At 40.4% G+C, this 25107-nt stretch overlaps 1 protein-coding gene across 4 annotated transcripts in view; it reads right to left on the bottom strand.

Annotated features, from left to right (window-relative positions):
* The window catches only part of GRK3 (G protein-coupled receptor kinase 3), a 121213-nt gene that overhangs the window by 52073 nt on the left and 44033 nt on the right, over positions 1–25107 (bottom strand). For 3 of the 4 annotated variants that reach the window (XM_070385944.1, XM_070385943.1, XM_070385945.1), the window contains 3 exons: positions 16177–16250; positions 4606–4707; positions 2623–2697 (listed from right to left, as the gene is read on the bottom strand). In XM_070385944.1, the coding sequence (XP_070242045.1) occupies positions 2623–2697; positions 4606–4707; positions 16177–16250 (251 nt within the window). The remainder of the gene's footprint in view (positions 1–2622; positions 2698–4605; positions 4708–16176; positions 16251–25107) is intronic. The other variant, XM_070385946.1, reaches the window with a different exon arrangement.

Consider the following 25107-nt stretch of genomic DNA (forward strand, 5'->3'; position numbering starts at 1 on the left):
ACTGTTATCAGAAAGCCAAGAGGTACATGTTGGTGAGGATACAGAAAAAAGGGAATCCTTGTGCACGGTTGGTGGGAATGCAAACTGGGACAGCCATTACAGAAAGCAGTATAAAGATTCCCTCTGGTATATATCCAAAGGAAATTAAATCAGTATCTTGAAGAGATACCCACATGCCCATGTTCACTTGGCATTACTTCACAATGGTAAAGACATGCAGATAACCCAAGGGCCCATCAATGGACGAATGGATAAAGAAAATGGGGGATGGAGATATACATGGATATACACATATATATGTGTACACACACACGCACAAATGGTATACTCTCTTCTGTTCTTTAAAAAGAAGGAAATCCTGACATTTATGACAGCACAGGTGAATCTTGAGAACATTATGCTAAGTGAAACAAGCCAGACACAGAAAGACAATTACAAGCTGATCTCTCCTGTATGTGGAATCTAAAAAAAGTCCAACTTATAAAAGCAGAGTACAAAGTTGGTTGCCAAGGGTTAGGAAGTGGGGAAAATGGGGGAGATGTTGCTTAAAGGGTATAAAGTTTCAGTTCTGCAGGATAAATAAGTCTTGGAGAGCTAATGTCCAGTATGGGGATGATAGTTAATACTGTATTGTGCACTTGAAATTTGCTAAGAAAGTTGATCTTAAGTGTTCTCACCACCCATGCATACAAATATAACTACATGAGGGGATGAGTATGCTGCTTAGTTAGATTGCACAATCATTTCACAATGAATACACACACCAAAACATCACACTGTACACTTTCAATTATACACAAGTTTTATTTCTCAATTATGACTCATTTAAAGCCAGGAGGGAAAATTCCAACTCAAAGAATATCAAGTAACTTTAATGTTAGTTAAATGTTATAGAGATCAATGTCCCTCTGTAAACAGGGTATCCAAACATATAACTTCTACTTTATACTTTGACCACCATGTTCTAATGGTACGTATTATACCGAATTGCACTACAATTCTTTCTTATTTAAATCAACATAATAATGACTATTTCCTTCACCACTGAAATAAAAGTACCAGCTATTCTATATCTGTTTTATCAGAACATTACTCAATTATTTTCTTATGAACAAATCAGTAAAGTACTTTTAAAAGATATATTGAAGACATGGCTTCTAAATCAATGTTTCTTGACGCCACAAAGATAATTTTCTTGGTCTTTGTATCTCTCATCTGGAACGATCTCTTTAAATGTTATTTATGCTATGCGAAAAGCTAACATCAGAGCTGTAAAATCTATGTAGTAATTTAGCAATATTAAATGTAACTGACTACACAACTACCTCTGAACCATGTCAAAGTCAGAAAACTGAAATTCTGACATGAAAACATCACAGAGGCAACAAAAAGCAGGTACTCAAATTGCACTTTCTGACTGTGGGGTGCTTGAGAAGACTGACATTTATGGAGTGCTGTGATAGACAGGCCTGGTACAAAGCAGCTCATATGCACCGGGTCCTCAAAACCCCATTTCCGGGACAGTCTGCTGGCATTTCTACTCCACAGAGGGAAAAACAGAAGTGCGGACAGGCATGGTGCTTGCCCAGGGTCTTGAAAGTCGGGTCACTGTATTTCAGAGCCCAAGCTTATAACCAACTAGCCTGTACTAAAAGGTCTGACGTTTTAAGAGATGTCCATCTAATCATTTTGGCAGAAAGGCAGCAGCAAGTTTGGGTACCGTGCCCAAATGTTCTCAGAGTCAAACCAGTATCTTTTCTATAGAATAATCAGATTCATTTTGTATGAATCTGTATAAATAAGCCCAGCCATAAGGCACTAAGGCAAAAATCAACTTACTTCTTTTCAAATGACTGAATAATCCAAGAAAAGGATAAACTAGTTATTTTCATTTATGAAAACCATTATGTTAATAAATGGTATTCGTTCCTATTTCTTGTAACTCCCAGAAACATAGAAAGGTACATGATCCACTTGGAAATTTGACCGTACCCTTGCAAGCTGCCATCTCTATAGAAATCCCATGGGATAACAGAAAAGGCTTCCAGGATGAAAACCAGTGCATCCAAAGAGCGGCCAAGACATGAGCCCATCAGTTGTGGATCGAGTTTTCTGAGCCTTATAATTTAAATCTATGATTGTGTTGTGTTCAAGATGAGAGGAGCTGAGGCAAAATCCAATTTCTCAGTCACGACTCCAAGGCCATTCATTCCTTCTTGATTGCTCGAAATGAGTCTGCTTCATCTGGGGAAGGGTCGCCGTGGGGGCCAGCACCTGTGCCACTAGAAAGTCAATCTTGCCCGGTCCCTGCTCATCCCAGGTGCCCGGGATGTCAAACAGGAAAAGCCTTTTCCCTCCAATGTCTCGTCCTGATTGATTTATAGGGGAAAAACACTAAAAGAATGCTCTAGCAGCCTTTTTCAGGACAGCCTTTATGATGCTGGCATAAGAGCACGTTTCAATGAGAAGACAGGTGATATTAAACTTTGGTTCTTCCAGATAAACCTCTAGGTAAGAAATAGTCTCGAAATTCCACCAGCACTTTCACCCAAGCAAAGAACGCCCCCAAATACAACCATTAAGTGAATTAGAAACATTTATTTGGAGAGCATTTTACCTTACCTGAAAAAGAGTTGATGTCACTTGTTTCTTGGACAGATGACTTTGTACGTGTTCTACAGCTTGCTTTGAGAATGGCTTTAAAAAAACACATACAATGTTTTCTTTTTCTTTTTCCCCCACAAATACAAAACAGAGCAAACCTCTGTGCATTTTACAATATCACAACATATAATTTAACACAACAGTTACTAAGCAGTAACCTGTGGTGATCACATCAACATGCATTCTTAAAAAAAATCTGTTGTATGTTTGTGGGCAAGCTTCTCAGAGCTTCCAGAGTTCTTAGAAACTATGTCAAGAAGGCTGATACACATGGGGGCATTATGCCCAGAAGAGATCAAGGCTACTTTGACTTAAAAAGGGTGTAAGGAATTGTATTATCACCATATTAATATTAAATGCATCATTTCTCAGTTGGCTGATACTGGGGTCCTAAAAATGTAAAATTTCTGTTTCATGAGAGAACACGAATGCACAAAGATATACCTAAGAATTAAATGCCAGGATCACAAAGCTAAACCACAGTGTTGAAAAGACTCTAGGTTAAGGAAAGGCTTGTTGTAACCACTGCAAAGAGGAATTGGTTCTAAAAGAACAAAACTCACACTGACAAAAATTAGAAACCATGTCCTCCCCCTAAACTTCAAATTATGTCTGAAGTAATGCACAAAAAGAGCTTAAAAAAGCATATCACTCTGCTGAAAACCCTCTAAACTGCTGCCCTACATGAAAGCTATGTCTACAGAGGCTTTCTCAGGGAACACGTGGCATTTTCCAAGGTCCAACCATCCCCAGCAAGGCAGCGAGGCACAGAGCCTTACGGTAAGCTCTAGCTCAGAAGTTCAGTAAGTGCTGTACACAACACAATAAATACACGAAAGTGTATCACTGTCGTGACCAGTGCTGTCCGATCGGACTCGCTGCGGTGATGGAAATGCTGTGAATCGGGGCTGATGCAGGAGCCACCAGCCACATGTGGGTACCGCACATTTCAAATGCGGCTCCGGAGGACGTCAGAATTAAAATTTTAGTTCCATTTGATTGCAATTAATATAAACATACTTCCCTGGTGGCTCAGTGGTAAAGAACCCGCCTGTCAATGCAGGAGATGCGGGTTTGATCCCTGGGTCGGGAAGATCACTTGGAGAAGGGGATGGCAACCCACTCCAGTATTCTTGCCTGGGAAATCCATAGACAGAGGAGCCTGATGGATCACAATCCAGGGGTCACAAAGAGTTGACACAACTTAAGAGACTAAGCAACACAAATGTAAACACAATTAAATACTTGCACATGGCTAGTGGCTACTGCATTGGACACAGCAGTCCAGGGCTCTTAGGACACTTCTTTGGAAAACAGTTTTCATGTAGAGAGATTACAGTGTATGTTTTCATTATTAATTATTCCACTCACTCCTGGTGGAAGAATTTCCTAGGAACCTCGTTTATCCTAATGACTGAATAAGATTGTTTCTCTGATTTACAAGCAAAAAAAAAAAAAAAATTCAACCATCATTCAACTATCAGTGAACTATATTAACATAATAATTATAATCAACCTTATTAATTCAAAGAAAGCATTTAAGATATTTATCGATAAATATTTGATTAGCCTAATTGTTAAAGGGGAGCGAAATGAAAAACAATAAAGCTTCATTTTCTTAGAGAGTTGAGAATTGAGCTTAGTCTTTTCTTGGATTGATCTGCATTAGCCATTTTATCAACATCTGTACTGAAAGTACCCACTTTTGGAACCTTATTAAAAGTACATGGAGCAGCAGATATTGGATCAGTATTACCAGGAAACAAATGATAAAACTTGAGAAACATGGGTTCCATCCTGGATGAATACCTTTAAATCTTTCCTCCTATTTCAACTTTCATTCTAAAAACATGTGAAACCTGTCTCACTTACTCACACTGAATTAATACAAGAAGTCTCACTTACTAACACTGAATTAATAAAAAAAGAAGAGGCACTTACATGTGAACACGACAGCAGCTCCTTCATGATGTAAGTGTCATAAATCTGTCGACTTCTACAAAGGCGATCTTCCTCATTCTCAAGCTTTTCATATTCTTTTATCTAGACAGTTAAAAGTTATGATTGTTAGGTTCTGTCTTCCTAGAAACTTACTTTATTAAAAGATATTACTCGTCTTGGCAGAAACCACTTCCACATGAGATCAAGCAAATTGGCCAGTGCACAGGAAACAACCACTTCTAATGTTAAAATAATGGCGCTGGAATAATTTAAGTTCAACTTGGGACAGACGAATGGATTTCTTCCTACGATGAACCTCGTTGCTTACATTTAGAAAGACAATATTAGGCAACAAACACTGCCATGGTTACAATTATCTTATGATATAGCAGCCATGGACCATTCATTCTTGCCAATTCTCCTTTCCAAAGCACAAATAATTTGAACTTGGCAGTAATCCATTTCTATGAGTTATGATGGGGATCATTTTCACTTGACCACAGTGTTACAAAACTCAGGAGGAAAAAATAATAATGAATTGTCAGGATTCCTGCAGAGATTTTTTAGTCAACTAAATCTTTTGGAAAGACATTCATCATAGATAAAAGCACTGGTTTTTCACACTGGAACCATTTCTGCACTCTGAAAGTATTAACAGAAAGGTTCCTTCAAACAGTAACTGGAAAGGTGTTAAGATAGACTAAATAATAAAATGGGCTTAGCAAATATGCTTTGTGAGGACAAGGTCTCCATTACTTTAACCTCACAAGTTCTCGGATCAGAGAAGTGTTTTTACTCCTTTACAGATATACGTTAAATCTAAAAGACAAGAAGAGAATGAAAACAAATGAAATATGGAGTTGGTAGGAAGACTGCAGTGAAGATTTTCAATATAATGACAAATAACTACATAGGGCTTATTTCTGAAAAAACAGAAAATTTTCCTACCAAGTAGCCAGTTGTTATACTTTCATAATATCTGAGTGCTGCTTATTCTGCTATGATTAAAGAGTAGGGCTGACCACTCCTAGAGGTAAGAATATAAACCGAATAGAAATAAAAGCTGCCTTTTTTACTGTATAGTCTCAGCTTGACAGGGCTTCCCTGATAGCTTAGTTGGTAAAGAATCCACCTGCAATGCAGGAGACCCCTGTTCGATTCCTGGGTTGGGAAGATCCTCTGGAGAAGGGATAGGCTACCCACTCCAATATTCTTGGGCTTCCCTTGTGGCTCAGCTGGTAAAGAATCCGCCTGCAATGCCGGACACCTGGTTCAATCCCTGGGTTGGGAAGATCCCCTGGAGAAGGGAAAGGTTACCCACTCCAATATTCTGGCCTGGAGAATTCCAAGGACTGCATAGTCCATGGGGTCGCAAAGAGTTGGATATGACTGAGTGACTTTCACTCACTTTAACAGGTTTTGAAATCAAAACCAGTAAATCCTGTGAGAATCTCTGATAATGAAAGGGCATGCTTGGCAGGGAGAAGAGTATGTACAGAGCATGAAGCATATACAGCATGTGTATGAAGGCCAACTGCTTCACACACTGAGAAATTACTGGGATCATCTTAATTGTCCTTAAGTATCAATGAGATGGCTGAAATTCACAAGTCTATAACTGCCTGGACTTAGAATTCAGTCTTCTTGGGGCAGACACTGAAACAGAACATAAAGGAAGGGGGCCTAGGAGAGGTTGATACTCCATCCAATAGGAAAACACTTAAAATTTTTTTAATTATTAAAAAAATGCATTGAAATATAGGTGATTTACAATGTCCTGTTAGTTTCAGATATATGTGACTCAGTTTATATATGTGTGTGTGTATACACACACACACACACACACACACACACATACATTCTTTGTATACTCTCTTCCATAATAAGTTATTGTAACATATTGAGTAGAGTTCCTTGTGCCATACAGCAGGTCCTTGTTGGTTACCTATTTTATATGTAGTAATGTGTATATTTTAATCCCAAACTCCTAATTGATCCCTCTCCCTTCCCCTTTGGTAACCATAGTTTGTTTTTTATGTCTGTGAGTCTACTTTTGCTTTGAAAACAAGTTCATTTGTACCATGTGCTTTTAGACTGCACATGTAAGTGGTACCGCATGCTGCTTGTCCTTCTCGGTCTGGCTGACTTCACTTTAGTGTGATCACCTCCTAGGTCCATCCGTGTTGCTGCGAATGGCATTGTTTTCTTCTTCTTACGACTGAGTAATATTTCGTTGTATATACAGACCACATCTTTATCCATTCATCTGTCGACAGACATCTAGGTTGCTTCCATGTCTTAGCTATTATAAACAGCGCTGCTGTGAACATCGGGGTATATGGATCTTTTCAAATTATGTCTTTCTCCAGAAGGAAAACATTTTTTTAATGAAGAAGCAAGCCAGAAATGTTGGCATAACCAAAGGACCTGGCCTTAATCATCCTAAGTTAACTCAGGAGAACATGTCTACAAGGTTCAAACACCATCCCAGACGCAAACATGGCAGCTGCAAGGAAACAGAAGCTAGTACTGAAATCTGAAGGAGAGCCAGAAAATAAACAAAGGACTCTGACTGGCTGATTTCTTTTGTTGTGTTGTTTGGTTTCAGTCAGGTCCAAAAATTAATGTCAGAATGCTAGGATAAAAGAGGTGGACTCTCAGTGAACCCAAGGCAAATGTTTCTGCCCAAACATACATATAAACTCTAGGAATACTAAATCTTCATGGAATTATTACCCTCAAACACAAGGGTAAGGAAACCTAAGTCTATGTTCTGGGGCCTGTAAAGCAAGCTGACACCTGATTCAACGGGAGTTTCCTATGAACTGTGATAGACTGACTATACAGAAAATCCTAGTTACTTGCACAAACCACGCCCTGAACCACAGCACTGGCTCTAGTGGGTGCCTTGTGCCTCAGAAACTCTGACTTGAACAGCAGCAAAGGTTAATTCTTAGTAGGCAAAGCAAGAGCTTAAAGCGTCTGGGGCTGTAATTCAAAATTCACTTTCTATTATCAGTCAGACCACTAATTAAAGAACATGCCGTCAACCATCAATTAGCTCTAGACAGGATGTCCTGACCGTAATATACACAGAGAAAACGTCATCCCTAATTCTGGCAGGCAGGTTGTCCAGGGAATGGAGCAGGCAGAGGCTCAAGTTCAAGGTGAAAGGTCGCCCCTAGAGCAGAACAGAAGCATCACCACCAGTGATGAACATTCACTGACCGTGTGGTTCCCCCTTTCTGCTTTGGTGGTTACAAAACTCACAGCTCAGCATGTAGCCTAAACACGTAGAACCCTAAGAGCAAGCCCCTTTGGCCCACAGCTTTCACAGGCCACCTTCTCTGTCTCCCATCTGTCCCACTGCCATTCCAGCCTAGTAAAGCCACAGCGGCCTCTGCCTTGCCCAGTCAAGGGCCTCTCTTTCTGTCCTCAGCTTCCTGACACCCCAGCAGCATTCAGCTCAGTGGTGCACTCCTGGCTCGTCTGAGTTCTGGGATCTCCTCTGACTTCCGGGATCTATACTCCCCAGGAGTTTGCCACCCTGCGTCCTCTTCTTCAGTCTCCCTTGGTAATTTTCCCTCTTCTGTTAGGCTTCTAAATACTGAAGTGCCTCAGGGCATGGTGCTAAGACACCCCCTTTTCATCCACTATATTCTCCTTGGATAAAGCTCTTCAGTTGCACAGTTTCAAACACCAGTTCTATTCCAATGACTAAGTCTGGGTTTTCAGGACTCACTTCTCTCTCAGAGCTCCAGAGTCTGGGTACTGAGCCACCTATTGGATATTTCCACATCCTCTCTACTCCAGCCAATCATCTCCTTCCCCTAGTCTTCTTAATCACAAAAATGGGTAAAACCATCCTCCCAGCTGCTTATGGAGAAGGCAATGGCAACCCACTCCAGTATTCTTGCCTGGAGAATCCCATGGATGGAGGAGCCTGGCAGGCTACAGTCCATGGGGTTGCAAGAGTCAGACACGACTTAGCGACTAAACCACCACCACCACCCCCAGGTGCCTAAGCCAAAAAAACAATAATCATCATCGATTTTGCTCTTTTGCTCACTCTGTCCCCAGCATCCCCTACATTCAATTCATTAGCCAATCACATTGGTTTGATATTCCAAATGTATCACAAACCAAGCCCTGATTCAGGTAATAGTCAACTAATCTCTAACAGAACAATTCTGGACATCTATAAAACCCAACTACACTGGACCACTGAAGAATGACCAAAAGTACACAGATTATGGGGAAAGGGCATCAAACAGAAGCCAGAAAGAAAGAGAGGATATTCCTAAAAATAAAGAGCCAGAGGAGAGCTCCAAAATTCTGCATATAAAATCTCAAAATCTCTGGTGGACCCCTTAATGGTGTGTGAGCATGACAGACCCAAATTAGTCCAGCACAGGTTTAAAGAATTGAACAAGGTTAAATTGCTACCCACTGCATGAGAAGACAGAGCATCAAGTCTGAGTAAGCCAAATTAACTCCTGAGACTATATATATATATCTCAATACCCTACAGAAAAGCAGTTTTGAGTGCCAACAATACCAATGTACAAGATACAATCTAAAACTATTCTATGTTTGAAGAAACAGAGAAATGTGGGTCATACCCAAAAGAACAGATCATCAGTGAGGACTTATCCAAGGTAATTCAGAGATTGGAATTATCAGAAAAGGATTTTAAAACAGCCGTTATAACTATACTAAAAGATGCACAGAGAACATGCATATAATGAACAACAAACTAGGAAATAGCAGCAGACAGATGATAACTATGAAATATGCCATGTTGGAAATCCTATCTGAAAAAAAAATCAGTGGATGGACATAACAACAGACGAGAGATACCAAAAGAGTCAGTGAGTTTGAAGACAGCTCCGTAGAAATTATCTAATCTGAAGAACAGAAAGGAAAACAAATATTTGGGGAAAAATTGAATAAGGCATCAGTGATATCTAGGATAATGTCCAAAGATCAAGCATACATACAGCTGGAGTTCTAAAGAGAGGACAAGAAGAGATTAAGGTAGAAATAACGTTTTATAATGGCCCAAATTCTATCCGACATGGTGAAAAATATAAATTGACAGATTCAAAAAACTAAGTGAATGCCACAAAGGATAAACACAACATCTGAAATTACTCCACTAAAATGCACCTCCTCGGTCAGTCTTCAACCCAACAATTTAAGGCGGTCACCAAATCACAATACATCACATTAAGCTTTGAGTCTGTTTCGAGTCATTATTTCCTAATATCTTTCCTATTTATATATCACTTGTTTATTGTCTGTTTCAACAAAAGTAGGAGCTCAAAGAGAGCACACACTCTGTCTGTCTCACTCATCCAAACAATACTTCTGAGCATTAGTGTTTGACAAATACTGGTTGAATGAGTAAAGAACACTCTCTAACTTTACCTCTGATGTTATACTTCCTATTTTCCATGATTTATGATTAAATGTAGGGTAATATAAATATTGTCATAAGCTTCCTCTAGTCTAACTTGAACAAGGTCAACTGCATGCCAGGTGCTGCTCTTGTCTGCACATACACGGGACAAGCCTAGGGTATAGCCACTACTATTGCCCTGATTTTTAGCTGAGAAACCCAGGGAGAGCAAAGCAGGACTGCCCAGCTTCAAGCAGGGATCAGGATCATAAACTAGAAACTAGAGGATCCACTGGGTTGATGAAAGCAAGGAGTCAGACTTACTGATAACCTCAGTCTTAGAGGCTGTACTGACTTAAGAGAACTGTATGTGAAGCCCCAAGGTGGATGATGCCATGAAGAACACAGAGCAAGTTGGTCAGGAGCCCTGAATCATTTTCCTCCGAGGAGATGATCTGACAGGCCAAATCCATCACACAGCCTGGGACAGAGGCTCTGGGGAGCAAGCCAAGGAAGAGAAGGCCCAGTGTTTAGCGTTCAGATGGAGACGTATCAGCAGGAGTCACCACCACACTGCTGAGAAGTGCTTAAGAAATAACCCAGTAGACTGCCCATCTGTTTCATCTGCTGAAGGACTCAGCTTTGTATTTAACAAAGCAGTTGAGTACATGCTGAAACTGAAGAGGTGAAGCTTTTAAGAACACAGGAAAGAAAAATAATTTTTGACAGATCAAGCTGTGATTCTCATACAGATAAAATGCCTGATTCACATTGAAATAAAAAGTTATTTTGTACTGAGTGAAACCCTTTCAGATTTAATTTTCTTTTTTTTTTTTACATGATGCCAAATGTACATCATCATTTCATCATCCTTCCTGGAAATACGTTAATACAATTAAAAAATGTAGAAAAATATCAAGTTTCCATGTATATCAATAAACCCGGGGAAAAGGAATATCCTTCCAATTCTCAGATGTACAGAGATGACTGACATCACCCCTAATTATGCTCTCTCTGGGCCATTGCAAGTGCTTTAGGGTAAAGACACACCATGCTAATAATACTAGCATATGTCATCTCTAAAATATATGTTAGTGAATATATTTCCTAACTTCAATTTTAATTTCCTCTGTGACTCATAAATTATTTCGAAGCTATTTATTTCCAGACAGCTAAGGATTTCTTGATACTGTTGTGAAATCTGCACTTAAGTCCACTGTGATCAGAATGCACACCCTGAACAATTTCAATCTTGAAATTTGCAGAAACTTGCTTTAGGGCCCAGCATATGTTCTATTTTGGTAAATATTCCATACGTACTTTTAAGAACACAAACTGTTTTTGCTGAAAGCAGCATTCTGGATGTCAAGTTAAGTCAACTGTATTCATCACTTTATTAAGATCATCTATATCCTTACTAATTTTTGCCTATTTGTTTCTACAAGCTCTTGAAGTATCTGTGTGTCCCAGGAGGATTGTAGAATTATTTTGTTTTGACCTCCCTGCCAATTTTTGCTTGACGTATTTTAAAGTTATGCTATTTGTAACATACAGATTTGAGATGAAGATACTGACTCCTCTATCATGATGAAATCATCTCTATCTCAAAGAAGCATTGCTGTGTACTTTTTGATACTATGCCAGCTTTGCTTCAGTGAGTATATATATTACAAATCCTCTTCCATCCTTCTGTTTAAAGTATGTTACTTCCTTAAACACTGAATCGCTATAATGTACACCTGTAAGTGGAAGAAGCACAAGCTGGAATCAAGATTGCCGGGAGAAATATCAATAACCTCAGATACGCAGATGACACCACCCTTATGGCAGAAAGTGAAGACGAACTAAAAAGCTTCTTGATGAAAGTGAAAGTGGAGAGTGAAAAAGTTGGCTTAAAGCTCAACATTCAGAAAACGAAGATCATGGCATCCAGTCCCATCACTTCATGGGAAATAGATGGGGAAACAGTGGAAACAGTGTCAGACTTTATTTTTGGGGGCTCCAAAATCACTGCAGATGGTGACTGCAGCCATGAAATTAAAAGACGCTTACTCCTTGGAAGGAAACTTATGACCAACCTATTACTTTGCCAACAAAAGTCCATCTAGTCAAGGCTATGGTTTTTCCTGTGGTCATGTATGGATGTGAGAGTTGGACTGTGAAGAAGGCTGAGCGCCGAAGAATTGATGCTTTTGAACTGTGGTGTTGGAGAAGACTCTTGAGAATCCCTTGGATTGCAAGGAGATCCAACCAGTCCATTCTGAAGGAGATCAGCCTTGGGATTTCTTTGGAAGGAATGATGGTAAAGCTGAAACTCCAGTACTTTGGCCACCTCATGTGAAGAGTTGACTCATTGGAAAAGACTCTGATACTGGGAGGGATTGGGGGTAAGAGGAGAAGGGGACGGACAGAGGATGAGATGGCTGGATGGCATCACTGACTCAATGGACGTGAGTCTGAGTGAACTCCGGGAGTTGGTGATGGACAGGGAGGCCTGGCGTGCTGCGATTCATGGGGTTGCAAAAAGTCGGACACGACTGAGCAACTGATCTGATCTGATCTGAATATTGTATAGCAATTGTATTTTAATTTAAAAGTAAAGTAAAATACTTTAAATAAAGCATGACGCTTAACAAGCAGTACATAACATGGTTTTGGTTATATATCCAGTCTGACAAACTTAGTCTTTTACTGGGAGTATTTAGCCCATTTATATTAAATATAATCATTTATATAAACGGGTTTTTAGCTACCACAGTTCCTCTTTGTTTTCGATTTGACCTCCTACTTTATGTCGACCTTCTATTCTTTTTCTTTTTGGGGATTAAAACAATGTTGTTTTATTTCATATTCCCTCTATTTCAACCTCCTAGATACACATATTTTATTCTCTTAAATGTTACCTTAAGAGGTTACAATATGCATTCTTTACAAGTCAGTGCAAATTACTACTTTCACTTGTCCCCAGTAATCCTAGAATCTTAAAATACTTTAACTTTATTAACCCTTCTCCTGCCTTCTGTGATACTCTCATACATTTCAGTTTTACACACACTTTAAACCCTAAGAACATATAACAGCTTTATATGGCCAACATGTATATATTTCACATGCATATTTACCCTTTATGATGTCTTTCATCCCTCCTTGCATTTCCATCCAGGATCATTTCCCTTATGCTTGAAGTAGCTCCCTTTAATACTGATGGTAATGCAGTTCCACTACTGACAAATTCTCTTGGTTTTTGTCCAAAACCATCTTTATTTCATCTTCATTTTTTAAGGGAGTTTGGCTGGGAAAATAACTTTAGGTTGGCAGCTTTTCTCGCTCATTACTTTAAAGATGGCCATTTTATCGTCTTTCTTTTTTCTTAATCGTTTAAGATGTCATAGTTGTGTCGGTCATATTGAGCGAAGTCGCTCAGTCGCGTCCGACTCTGCGACCCCGTGGACTGTAACCCAGCAGGCTCTTCCATCCATGGGATTCTCCAGGCAAGAATACTGGAGTGGGTTGCCATTTCCTTCTCCAGAGGATCTTCCTGACCCAGGGATCGAACCTGGGTCTCCCACATTGCAGGCAGATGCTCTAACCTCTGAGCCACCAGGGAAGTCCATATTACTGGCCCTTTAAAAACTAGGTGTCTTTTTCTAACCTCTGGCTGCTTTTAAAATTTTCTGTCATGGGATTTCAGAGTCTTATACTGATGAGCAAAGATATGTTTCCTTGGTAGTCATCCTGCTTGGGGTTTTCTATGTGTTTTGAATCTTTAAGCTACTGTCTTTCATCATTTTGTAACAGTATTCTATCCTCAAGTATTGCTTATGCCCCATTCTCCCTCCTCTTTTCTGGGACTCCACCTCTACAAAGACCTTTTTAAGTGCATCTCACTTGTCTTTAATGCCCTTATTTCTTTCTTATAGTTTTTTTTTTTCCTGTGTTTCAGTTTGAGATGATCTACTGAACTGCCTCCCATTCATTAATCCTGTCTCTCATTGTGACAATCTGCTATTGGTTCTAGCCACTGGGTTCTAATTTAAATACTGTACTTTATTTTCTAGAATATCTGCTCGGTTTTTCCACAATAAATCCAAATTATGCCAAAACTCTATCCTTCCATCTAATTATTTTGTCCAACTTGTCCTCTGTTGTCTTAAATATATTACTTACGGTTATTTTTAGGCACTTGTCAGCTAGCTCCAATATCTGACTCATCTGTGGGTCTGATTCTATTGCCTTGTTTATAAGTCATATGATCTTGCTTCTATTGTATCATATCATTTTTTACTGTATGGTGAATGCTGGAGAGTCTCTAAGTATTGTTATTTTGCACCCAGAAAAGAGACAGAGGGCTCCCCTTGCTCTCTGCTGCACAGGCAGCAGGGGAGCTCACTGCCCAACAGGGAGCTGAGTTGGGCTGGTCTTGCTGCCGTTTGTGTAGGACTCAGTCTTGAGAGTCAATTCCTAGGCAGGTTGATAAGAAGTCCGGGGTCCCCAAGGACGAGAAAGGGGTCTGGGGTTCTCAAGGAGGAGGAAAGGACAACCATCTCTTCTTTTTCTCTACATTCCTTAGTCTTAGTCATATAAAATGTTTTCCCCTTTAAGCCCTAAGCTGATGATTACACAATGAACAACTCAGTTTAAACTCTATATAACAATAATGTATCCTGCTTGAGGATAGTTTCTCCTTCTTGAAAACCTTTTGACTAAACCCTGTTATCTTAAAATGTATATTACGGGAGTGGGTCTGGTAAGATCTTTCTATTGTTAGTTCTAATCCTGTCATCTTAAAACGTAAATTGTGGGAGTAGGTCTAGTAAGATCTTTACAACCTTGAGACATTTTTTTGATTTATTGTAATAACAGAGGATGAGATGGTTGGATGGCATCACCGACTCAATGGACATGAGTTTGGGTAAACTCCGGGAGTTGGTGATGGACAGGGAGGCCTGGTGTGCTGCAGTCCATGGGGTTGCAAAGAGTTGGACACGACTGAGTGACTGAACTGAACCGAACAACCAATTAAACAGTATATAACTCCCTTGCTTAGACCAGCGAGGGGGGCACTCTCCATCCCCCTTCTGATGTCTGTGTCAGAAGCTTTCTCTGTTCCTTTTCTTACTTTAATAAAACTCTGCTACACAAAAGCTCTTGAGTGATCAAGCCTGGTCCCTGGTCCCAAAGCTAAATCTTCTTTGGAGATCATGAATCCGACACGTTCACCTTAAGCTATCAGTCTGCCTCTGGTTCACCCCCATTTCTAAGGCCTGGCTCTCCCTGGAGTTCAATGAGATCTCTGTCTCCTCCACACTGAACTTGGTTCTGCCCTTAAGAAGGCTTCAGGATGGCTCTTGGGCCCCTGTCCCATTCAAGCTTCAAAACTTGGCATACGTCTTGAGAAACGGACTCATCATGTTTTGGGGGCCCCTCTAATCTCATCTAGTCTTTACTCCAGACCCAGAAACCTCTTTTGGTTTTTCTGTCTCCCAGAAACAGCCTCCTGCCAGGGGCCAAACTTGGATTCTCATCTGCTCACCACACCTATGACCAACCAATGTCCCAGGTGATAAGTGGTTCCAGATCTTCAGTGGGGTTTTCCTCTCCTGACTGTTCTGTTTTCAGATTCGTGCCACAGCAGGTGTATACTTAAATATCATGTAATCCTGCAAGGCTGTGAGAGGTTTCAGTGTGTCTTTCAGAAGCTCCTGGCCCATCTCTTCAGCCCCTCCCAATGTTTTGCTGGGAAAACGGGCTATGGGCTTGAGGCCTCCCTCTCCCACAAGTCTCTGATTCGTCACTCCAGTAATGTGTGACCATAAAACTTTGCTAGTTATTCTTTTATCCAATAGCAGCCCTCTACCTCAGCTTCTGTCTCCAGAATCTGCAAGCTTCTGCAGAAAATAAAATGGGTGAGGATGCTCCATCGTCTTCCTCTGGAATTTTAGTCCAACTATTCCTCACTGACTCCAGAACACTATAGAGTTTTAAAGATATATTTTTTATAGTTGGTGCCAGAATCTCTAATAAATTATATATCTCGTGCTACTAATTACTTTCAATGAATTTCTAAATATTTCTAAATATTTGTAATATCTAGGAGTCTTAATATTTTCCAAAGAACAGTTTAAATATGCTTTTAAAATAAAAGCATTGATAAAACAGTCACTTCTTACCTCTTCATAAAACTTCACCTGAGGTACAGCTTCATTAATTTCATTCAAACAAAAATCTTTAAATAGCAAGAAACCTAAAGAAAGAGAATAAAAAATTTCAGGGTGGGCAATGGATGGAAACTTTATCCCACAGGGTGTTTTCAAATTCATTTGTTTTGACCTCTTCCTCTCCTACATTAACAAAGAAATTTTAAAAGGTTTTAAGAGGCTACTTAATGCCTAATGCCTACAAGAAAATAATGCAGGTTAGATAAGAGTATCATACATCTGGCTCTTGCATTGGGGTTCATTCTCTCTTGGCAACCCTCCTCCCACTTTAAAAAATGCACAATTAACAGTGCAAGCGGCCACCACCACTCAGCGCCACTGGTCACTGCCGAGAACATAAGGCAAATCAAAGAAATCAGAGATGAGGGCAGTACAGAGGTGTTGGCAAGAGTCACCATGGATCTAATAAATCATATGCTCACTGAAACAGAACTAAACTCCCTTAAAAAGAAAACAAAACCAAAGGGCCTCCCTAATCTTCCTAGCCTTTTCTCTCACCACATATTAGCTCAAGTCCCACCAAGTCCCCACCAAACACCTTCAGCCTAAATGGATCATCCATCTCCAGATCATGCTTTTCCCCTTCACAACCCCACACCTCATCAAGCCATCACGACCTGCTGCCCAGGATACCACTCCCATTGCACAGTGCCCGCTACACAGTGGAAGGCAAATAAATATTTGTTGAATGAATGTTTGCTGGCATGGCCCTTCCAACAAGTCAAAGCACTTAGCACACCCCGGTTAATTATCTGACTTACAAGCTCCCATCCTGTACCAAACCCAGTCAATGCCTCACACCTAGTCAAGTCTCAGCAAATATTACAGGCTGGATACAACAGGCTGACCGAGGGCAGAGATATGGGAAGGTTACAAAAAGTCAAAAACAATGAGAACGTCCAAACAATTAAAGGATCGCTAGGAGAAACAGAAGTCACCAGGGGCGGGGGGAGTGGGAAATGAAGAAACACTCAGAAAAAGTTAAAATGTTGGGTGAGGGTTAGACCAGAACTCCCCAGGTAGGAGAGAGCTGGAAGGAAGCAGCTTTGACATGATTTTCATTCAAGTTAACATAAGAGTAATATGACCTGAGCTTGTCTGTTACTGCCCCGTAAATTCCCCTCCATGGTTCCAGGAACATGACCTTTGAAAATGGTAAATGTTTGTTCACTGGAACTAGAAGAAAAGTATCTGAACCACTTGGTTAAACAGGCAAGGCCAGAGTATGAGGGCTGGGTGCAGACAGCAAGCAGGAGCACGGCCGCAATCCTTGGCCACCCTGTCAACTGCAGTGGGGCTGGAGGGGCTAATGCATGAAGGAAGCGGGGAGTTCAAGCAGCAGCCAAATAGGAAGAATCGAAGGTGTCATTCTCCATTGATTCCTCATGTTAATATGTTTATTTTAAACATATTAGTTTAGAGTAAGGTAATGTAAGAGTAAGGTCGTCTTTTTGTTCTCATTCCTCCCAAAGTAATTTTACATTTCCCTTGTCATGTCATCTTTGACTCCTGAGTCATTCAGAATGACTGCACCTTCAGAAACGTGCCATTTTCAGATATTTGGATTTTTTTAAGGTATTTTGGGGGATATCGATTTCTGTTTAATTCTGTTGTGGTCAGAGAACACATTCGGTAGGATTTCAACACTATAAAATTTATTGAAATTTGGTTTTGGACCAAAATTGGACTGAATTTGGTCCTTCTAGGTGAATGTTTTAAAGGTACTTGGAAAAAAAAAAAAAAAGATAGTATATAAGGTGAAGTGTTTCATAAAACAGAGTAAAAAGGCAATTAAGTTGGTTGACGGGGTTGTCTGGGTCCTCTAAACTCTTACTAAATGTCAGTCAGCTTACTCTCTCCAGTATCCACGGAGGGCTGTTGAAATGCCCATTTGTAAATTGGAGAGGAGAGGAAAGAAAGGAGGAAGGGGATGGAGAGAGGAGTTGAATGAATGAACAACCAATTTAATATGCTGTCACCTACTTTAATGCAACTTCCATCCTCAGTGTGTACGATAAGCCGATGAAGTTTTTGATTATTTATGTATTTATTTTTGGCTGCACCGGGTCTCTGCTGCTGCGCAGATGTCTCTCTGGCTGCGGCGAGCAGGGGCTACTCTCTAGTGGTCCGAGGGCTTCTCATCGCCGTGCTTTCTCTTGTTGCAGAGCACAGACTCTAGGGCACAAGGGCTCAGTACTTGTGGCACACGGGCTTAGTTGCTCCGTGGCACGTGGGATCTCCCTGGACCAGGGATCGAACCTTGTCCTTTGCAGTGGCTGGCAGATTCTTTACCACTGAGACACCAGGGAAGTTGCAAATAATTATTTTAACATTGTATGTGGGGGACAGTATTCCCCTCCTGTCTGTATGCAAACTTAAGTGCTACTTTCTATCACAGCAGCTGCTAAAATGGAGCAGCCAGAAGAAAGATATTTTGATATTTTGCCTTTAGGATAAATCCTAGATCACTGTGTTCCAGGCTAAAAGCAATTTACCTTCATTAGACTTAAATTACATTTTTAAAAAAGAGAAACGTTACTGATTAGAACAAAAGCTAAAAGGAAAAATTAAGAAAATTTTCGCCTAGCTAGTTCGCTTCATCAGTGTGATTTCTCCAGATTTCAAAGAATAAAAAACTGTGACCCAACACCTGCTTACTAGATAACTGTGGAATGTGTTTACCCTTGTTTCTACATTTGAACCACTGCAAACTGTCTGGATACTAATTACCTCCCGAGTGTATGTGACATCCAGGAAAGGCAAACTATCCCAATGTCCCACCAAAATATTTTGCAAAAATCAGGAGAAAGAATTGTATTATCTTTTATAAAACATCAATTAAAAACTTGAAATATTAAATATAAGTGGTTTCTACGGGAAATTAAAATTTAGCCTCCTAAAAAAATTTTAAAAAAGGAAAGAGAAACATGAAAAAGTTTTCCAAGAAATAACACCCGGGGCTTCCCTGGTGGCTCAGTGGTGACGAATCCTCCTGCCAGTGCAGGAGACACGGCTCCATCCCTGAGGACTCCACAGGCCACGAACTACCAAGCTCATGTGCCGTGACTACTGAGCCTGTGCTCTGGAGCCTGGGGGCTGCAGCTACGAGGCCCATGCGCCCTGGAACCCAGGCTTTGCCACAAGGAGAAGCCACTGCAACGAGAAGCCGTACACCACAACTAGAGAAGACCCCACCTGCCCCAACTAGATAAAAGCCCGTGCGGCAACAAAGACCAGCACACCCCTCCCCCACCCCCAACAAAAGAAGTAAGGCTTGTGCTGGGCTTTATTAAGGAAGTTCAAACGCTGGGAAGGAGGATAGATTGCATAACTGCTATAAGTTTCCACCAAAATGTACTGATTTGACAAAGCATTTCCTGTGTCTACTAAGGGTCACTGTGCTATACGTTGGTGAAGGCAGAGTTCTTCTCGTAAGAGACTTACTGGTTGACGTAAGGGGCAGACAACAAAGCAGTAAACAAATAAAATAATGTCAATGTACAGTAAATGATATAAAGGAACTAAATGTGGTGCTGAGACCAAAGATAAAACAGAGATCAAGACCTCTGAGCTGTGGGATGAATAAAGTACAAAGCATTTCAAATTAGAGCAGGCCAGAATGCCTAACTCACACCTTCTGTTCAATACTGCATTAAGAGGTCTGTGCCAGTGCAACAAAAGAATGAAATGAAAGTCATCAAAATTGCAAAGTTAAAACTGCTTTTATTCCTAGACAACCTAGTTAACTATGTAACAAATCTTTAATCATTGTTTTCAGTTTCCCTTGTTGACAGACCTGCTGCTGCTGCTAAGTCGCTTCAGTCGTGTCGGACTCTGGGCGACCCCAGAGACGGCAGCCCACCAGGCACTGCTGTCCCTGAGATTCTCCAGGCAAGAACACTGGAGTGGGTTGCCATTTCCTTTTCCAATGCATGAAAGTGAAAACTGAAAGTGAAGTCACGCAGTCGTCTCCGACTTCGTGACCCCACGGACTGCAGCCTACCAGGCTCCTCTGTCCATGGGATTTTCCAGGCAAGAGTACTGGAGTGGGGTGCCATCGCCTTCTCCGACAAAACAGCTACTAGAATATATAAGTGAATTTAGGAAGCTCATAAAAGACAAGGTCATTAGCTAAGAACCAATGACAGTAGGTATACTCACATAACACAATTTTAAAATGGAACTTTGAAACAAGTCCATTTGTGCTAACATCAAAAAATAATCAATATTTAGGAATAAATAAATAAGAGCTATTCAAGGCCACTGTGTGGAAAACTGCAAAATATCACTGAAAGATATTAAAGAACATCTAAATAAATGAAAAGATATATGGATTGGAAGACTCAGTATTGCTCAGATATTAATTCTCCCCAAACTGATCTATGGGGTCAATGTAATTCCAATCATAATTCCCGATCACAGGCTTTTTAATGAAACTGACAAGCTGATTCTAAAATGGATATGGAAACACAAAAAACCTAAAATACTCAAAGCATCTTGAAAAAGAAGAAAAAAGTTCAAGGATGTACTCTGCCTAATTTCAAGACTCATTCATTATACAGCCAAGGTAATCAACAGGGTGACACTGGCATAAGACTAAATCAATGAAACACAACAGAGGATCCAGAAATACACTCAACTCATACGTGGTCAACTTATTTTCAATAAAGACAGCAAAGCAATTTATGGGAAAAGGAAGTCTTTTCAAAAAAAAAAAGGTGCTAAGAAAAAACATATCAAAATGGAAGAAAGAAACTTAAATCTGAAAAAGGCCTATATTCAGCTTACACATACATTAAAAAAAAAAAAAAAACCTCTTAAAAATCAGTTTTTAAAAGGAAACAACCCAATAAAAGAATGGGCAAAGAAATCTGAACACTTCACAAAGGAAACAACACGAATAGACAAGAAGCACATGAACAGGGTCTGACGCTGTTGTGTGCGCGTGCTGAGTGGTTCCAGTCGCGTCTGACTCTGCGACCCCGTGGACTGCAGCCCGCCAGGCTCCTCTGTCCATGGGATTCTGCAGGAAAGAATACAGCAGCGGGTTGCCCTGCCCTCCTTCAGGGGATCTTCCCAAATCAGTGATCAAACCTGCACCTCTTACGTCTCCTGTACTGGCAGGCGTAATTTGCCACCCACGTGGCACCGTTTACCACTGGCACCACCTGAGAAGCCCGTGACCGCTGGTTAACATGCAAATATAAACTAAATCACTTTGAAACACCACTTCACAACTACTAGAAGGGCAGAGTTAACAAGACTGATAATGTCAGATTTTGGCAACCAGAAGCCTTACTCGCTTTGAAGAATATACAATGTTTTGGACTCCTCATGCCACTGAATCAACAGTCAGAGAAAGAATGACTGTGTTGGCTGGGATGACTGATCCTGATACCAAGGGGAACCTGGGCTGTGACTCCACAATGGAGGAAAGCAGGAGAAGGGAAGAAGGGGGAAGCTCTTCCTTAGCACAAAAACCGAAGAAGGACTGATGGAGTTAGAAAATCAACAGGTGCCAAAATCAGTGGGTATACCTTTAACAAGGAATAGAATATTCACACAGTCTCCAAAGTAATTTCCCAACATTAATTATTACTTACAAAGGGAAAGCAAAGAGAGACCACGCATTTGGAGAAAAGTAATTGTAAATTAAGTATCTGACAGAGAACTTGTATTCAAAGCATACAATGAAGTCTCAAATTCAATAATGAGAACACAAATAATTCACTATTTTTTTTAAATGAGAAGATTTGAATACTTGCACCAAAGATGATATATAAATACAAAATAAGTGCATGAGAAGATGCCCAACATTATTAGTCATTAGAAAAATGCAAATTAACATCACAATAAGGTATCACTATATCCTTCTTAGAATAGCCAAAAAAAAAAAAGAGAGAGAGAGAGAAACAATACCACTGCTGATTAGAAGCGAATGTGGAGAAACTAGGGCTCTCCATTGGGAAACATTTCTTTAAAGATCCATTTGCCATTCAGCCCAACAATCCCACTCCTAGATATTTATCCAAGAGGAATGAAAATTTACGTTCACACAAAAATCTGAACACAGATATTTATAGTAGCTGCATATATAATATAGAAAAATTGGGTATAACCCAAATGTTCTTCAGCTCCTGACTGAATAAAGTGTGACATATTGATACAATGGAACCCTACTCAACAAGACAAAGGCATGAACTACTGATACATCCACCGTAAGTGACTCTCTAACGCACTGTGCTAAGTGAAAGAAACCAGATTCAAAGGCTACATACTCAATGAGTCCACTTCTGTGTCATTCTGGAGAAGGACAAACCATAGGAACAAACAGATCAGTGGCTGTCAGGGGTTAGGGTGGGGAGTGGGAGCTGACTTATAAATGGCCCTAGAAAATCTGGGGAGGCGATGAATTACTCTACACCTTGACTTCTGTAGTTGTTATATTGATACAACTTTAAGCATTTGTCAAAACTGATAGAAGTGTCCATTGTAGATGGTGAGTTTTACTTAAATTATACCTCGATTAAACCTGAGTCTGCCTGCCCCACCAAAAAAAAAAAGCTGATGCTAAAAAAAGAAAGAAAAGTAAGATTGGGTGCATATAGTTGAGCCAGAGACAAGCCTCAAAAGGTGTTCCTGAATAGTGGCTTTAAGATGATCACAAATTGGGATCTAGAATTTCTAGAAGTCAATACCGGATCACTTACATGGTTGTCAATGTCTACAAGATGCTTTTCATAAAGCACAAGTTTCTATGGAAGATAAAAATCATTCAAACACAGAGCCATGGGACTAAAATAAGTAATTACAAAGGTTCTGGGTAACGCAGAGGTCAGAAATGACTCTGACACATTCAGGATACATAATATTTTTTTACAGGTGAAAATAAAGGAAATTGTAAATGATAACTCATGAATAAACTCCCAAAGGGTACCATGCCCCTTCTAAATGAATATGACTAAGCTAACTTCCCAATGAATACTTCTTTTCATTTCTTCCAAGTCCCAAAGGAATAAATAAATATATTATAAAAGAATATTTAGTTAATTGTATTTATCTATGTCATGAAAATCTTAAAACATATATTTTTTAATTTCAATCTCCTTGTCAAACTAGAACTTTCACCTTCCTGACTTAAAACTTACAGGATAAAATTAGAAACAAAATGTAGTTGAGGAATATTATAAATAGTTAGGTCTTCTAAAAATCCAAGTTACCATTCCACCTCCAATTTAAGTTTGGCACATTCATGTTCAATAAAATATTCTTAGATTAATTAAAGGGATCACTCGTTTAGATAATGGAGAGATTTGGGACCATGAGTAGTAACAGTCCAGTAGACAAAAGCACAAATGGTAATGAATCTGGCTGAAGAAAAATTCATAGACGGTTCTGAGCAATTGGCTCTCAATTCAAAAATCAAAGGAAACTGGGACTGGGAGGAAAATGTGAAATTACAGAGTCAAGAAAAGTATATCTAAATCCTTGCAATAGTTGGGCTACTTTAAGCCTTTACAAACATGAAAATTAATGAAGAGAAAACATATTTCTGGCTATGCACACCATGCCAACACTCTTTCCAGACTGGGGTCAATTTTTTTCATCTATCACAGTTTAATGCACATCTAATAGCAAACAAGCAAACTGACAATTAAAATAAAGTGAGATTTAAAGCAACTTAAAACAAATTATCCCAACAATCCACCTGATTTATGTTTCCCAAAGACATCTCAAAGAACAATGATTAAAGCTGGCAGTATGGAAATCAGAGTATGTGTGCACACCACAGAATAAACACAACAGGGACAAAGTGGGGAGGTTGCGGCGAACAAGCTGGGTCTAACCACAATTGTATCAAGGAATAAACACAATAGGAGTCCACCAATTAACGCATGTGTGTTCACTCCGTGATAATTCATGAGCCTATGCACTTGGACCTGAGCACTTTCCTATATGTATATTCCAATAAAGATTTATTTAAAACAAAGAGGATCAACCAGTAAGTTTTTAGGTCCGGATACTGTAAGCATAAGTGTGAAATGAAGGGGCTCTCAGAGCAACTGTAATCTGACTGGAGGAACTGACCAACGTACATAAAGACAATACCTAACTGCACTGCATCAGTTACGAGCCACGTTCGCTTTGCAGGAGAGAGACGTGCTGCTTCCTCGATCACCACTCGGCCACTCACTCAGCTCCCATCATTCGTCCGGCGTCCCTTCTAATCTGTCCTGTGAGCTGCTGCCCCAGACCTGACCATGCTGTTCCCTGTCATCACTGCACAGATGCCGGATGCGACCCAGCCTGCATCATCTGCAGCGCAGCGCACACTGCGCTCTGCCCCACCACCTCACCGAGCTACAGCGCCACCTGCCCAGCAAAGCCGGACACAAGCGCAGGTCACTCAACATGCCACGAGCCCTCAGTCCCTTCACACAGGCTGACTTCTCGGCACCGCTCCCTTCTTGCCATCCACCTCTCCCCGGCCCCACTTCCCCGGCCCCTCCTTCTCACAGCCACCCACCACCTGCAGATTTGACCTGGTTAACGAGCACTTAACCTTCAGGACTTCACCTGAGCATCACAAATCACCATAAACTTCCAAGGACCAGCCCTCCTCCCCATCCCAGTGAGGTCGAGAAGCTGTCCCTCTTTTCTGCTCCCACAGCCCTGGGTCCTTAGCGCTTTCAAGGCCACTAAATTACAACTATCTCTTTTTATTTTAGGAATGGACGAAATGGCACAAAATTGTAAAACTGTATTAAAAAGGTACAAACTGAAAAGCTGCCTTCCAGTTCACGCCCCTCGTGTTCCCAGTAGCACGCCCACCACCATCACCCTCAGTGTAACCTCTATTACTGGTTACTATGTCTTTTCGGG

Source organism: Bos mutus, chromosome 17 (assembly GCF_027580195.1).
Source record: "Bos mutus isolate GX-2022 chromosome 17, NWIPB_WYAK_1.1, whole genome shotgun sequence".
In the NCBI taxonomy this organism is placed as follows: domain Eukaryota; kingdom Metazoa; phylum Chordata; class Mammalia; order Artiodactyla; family Bovidae; genus Bos; species Bos mutus.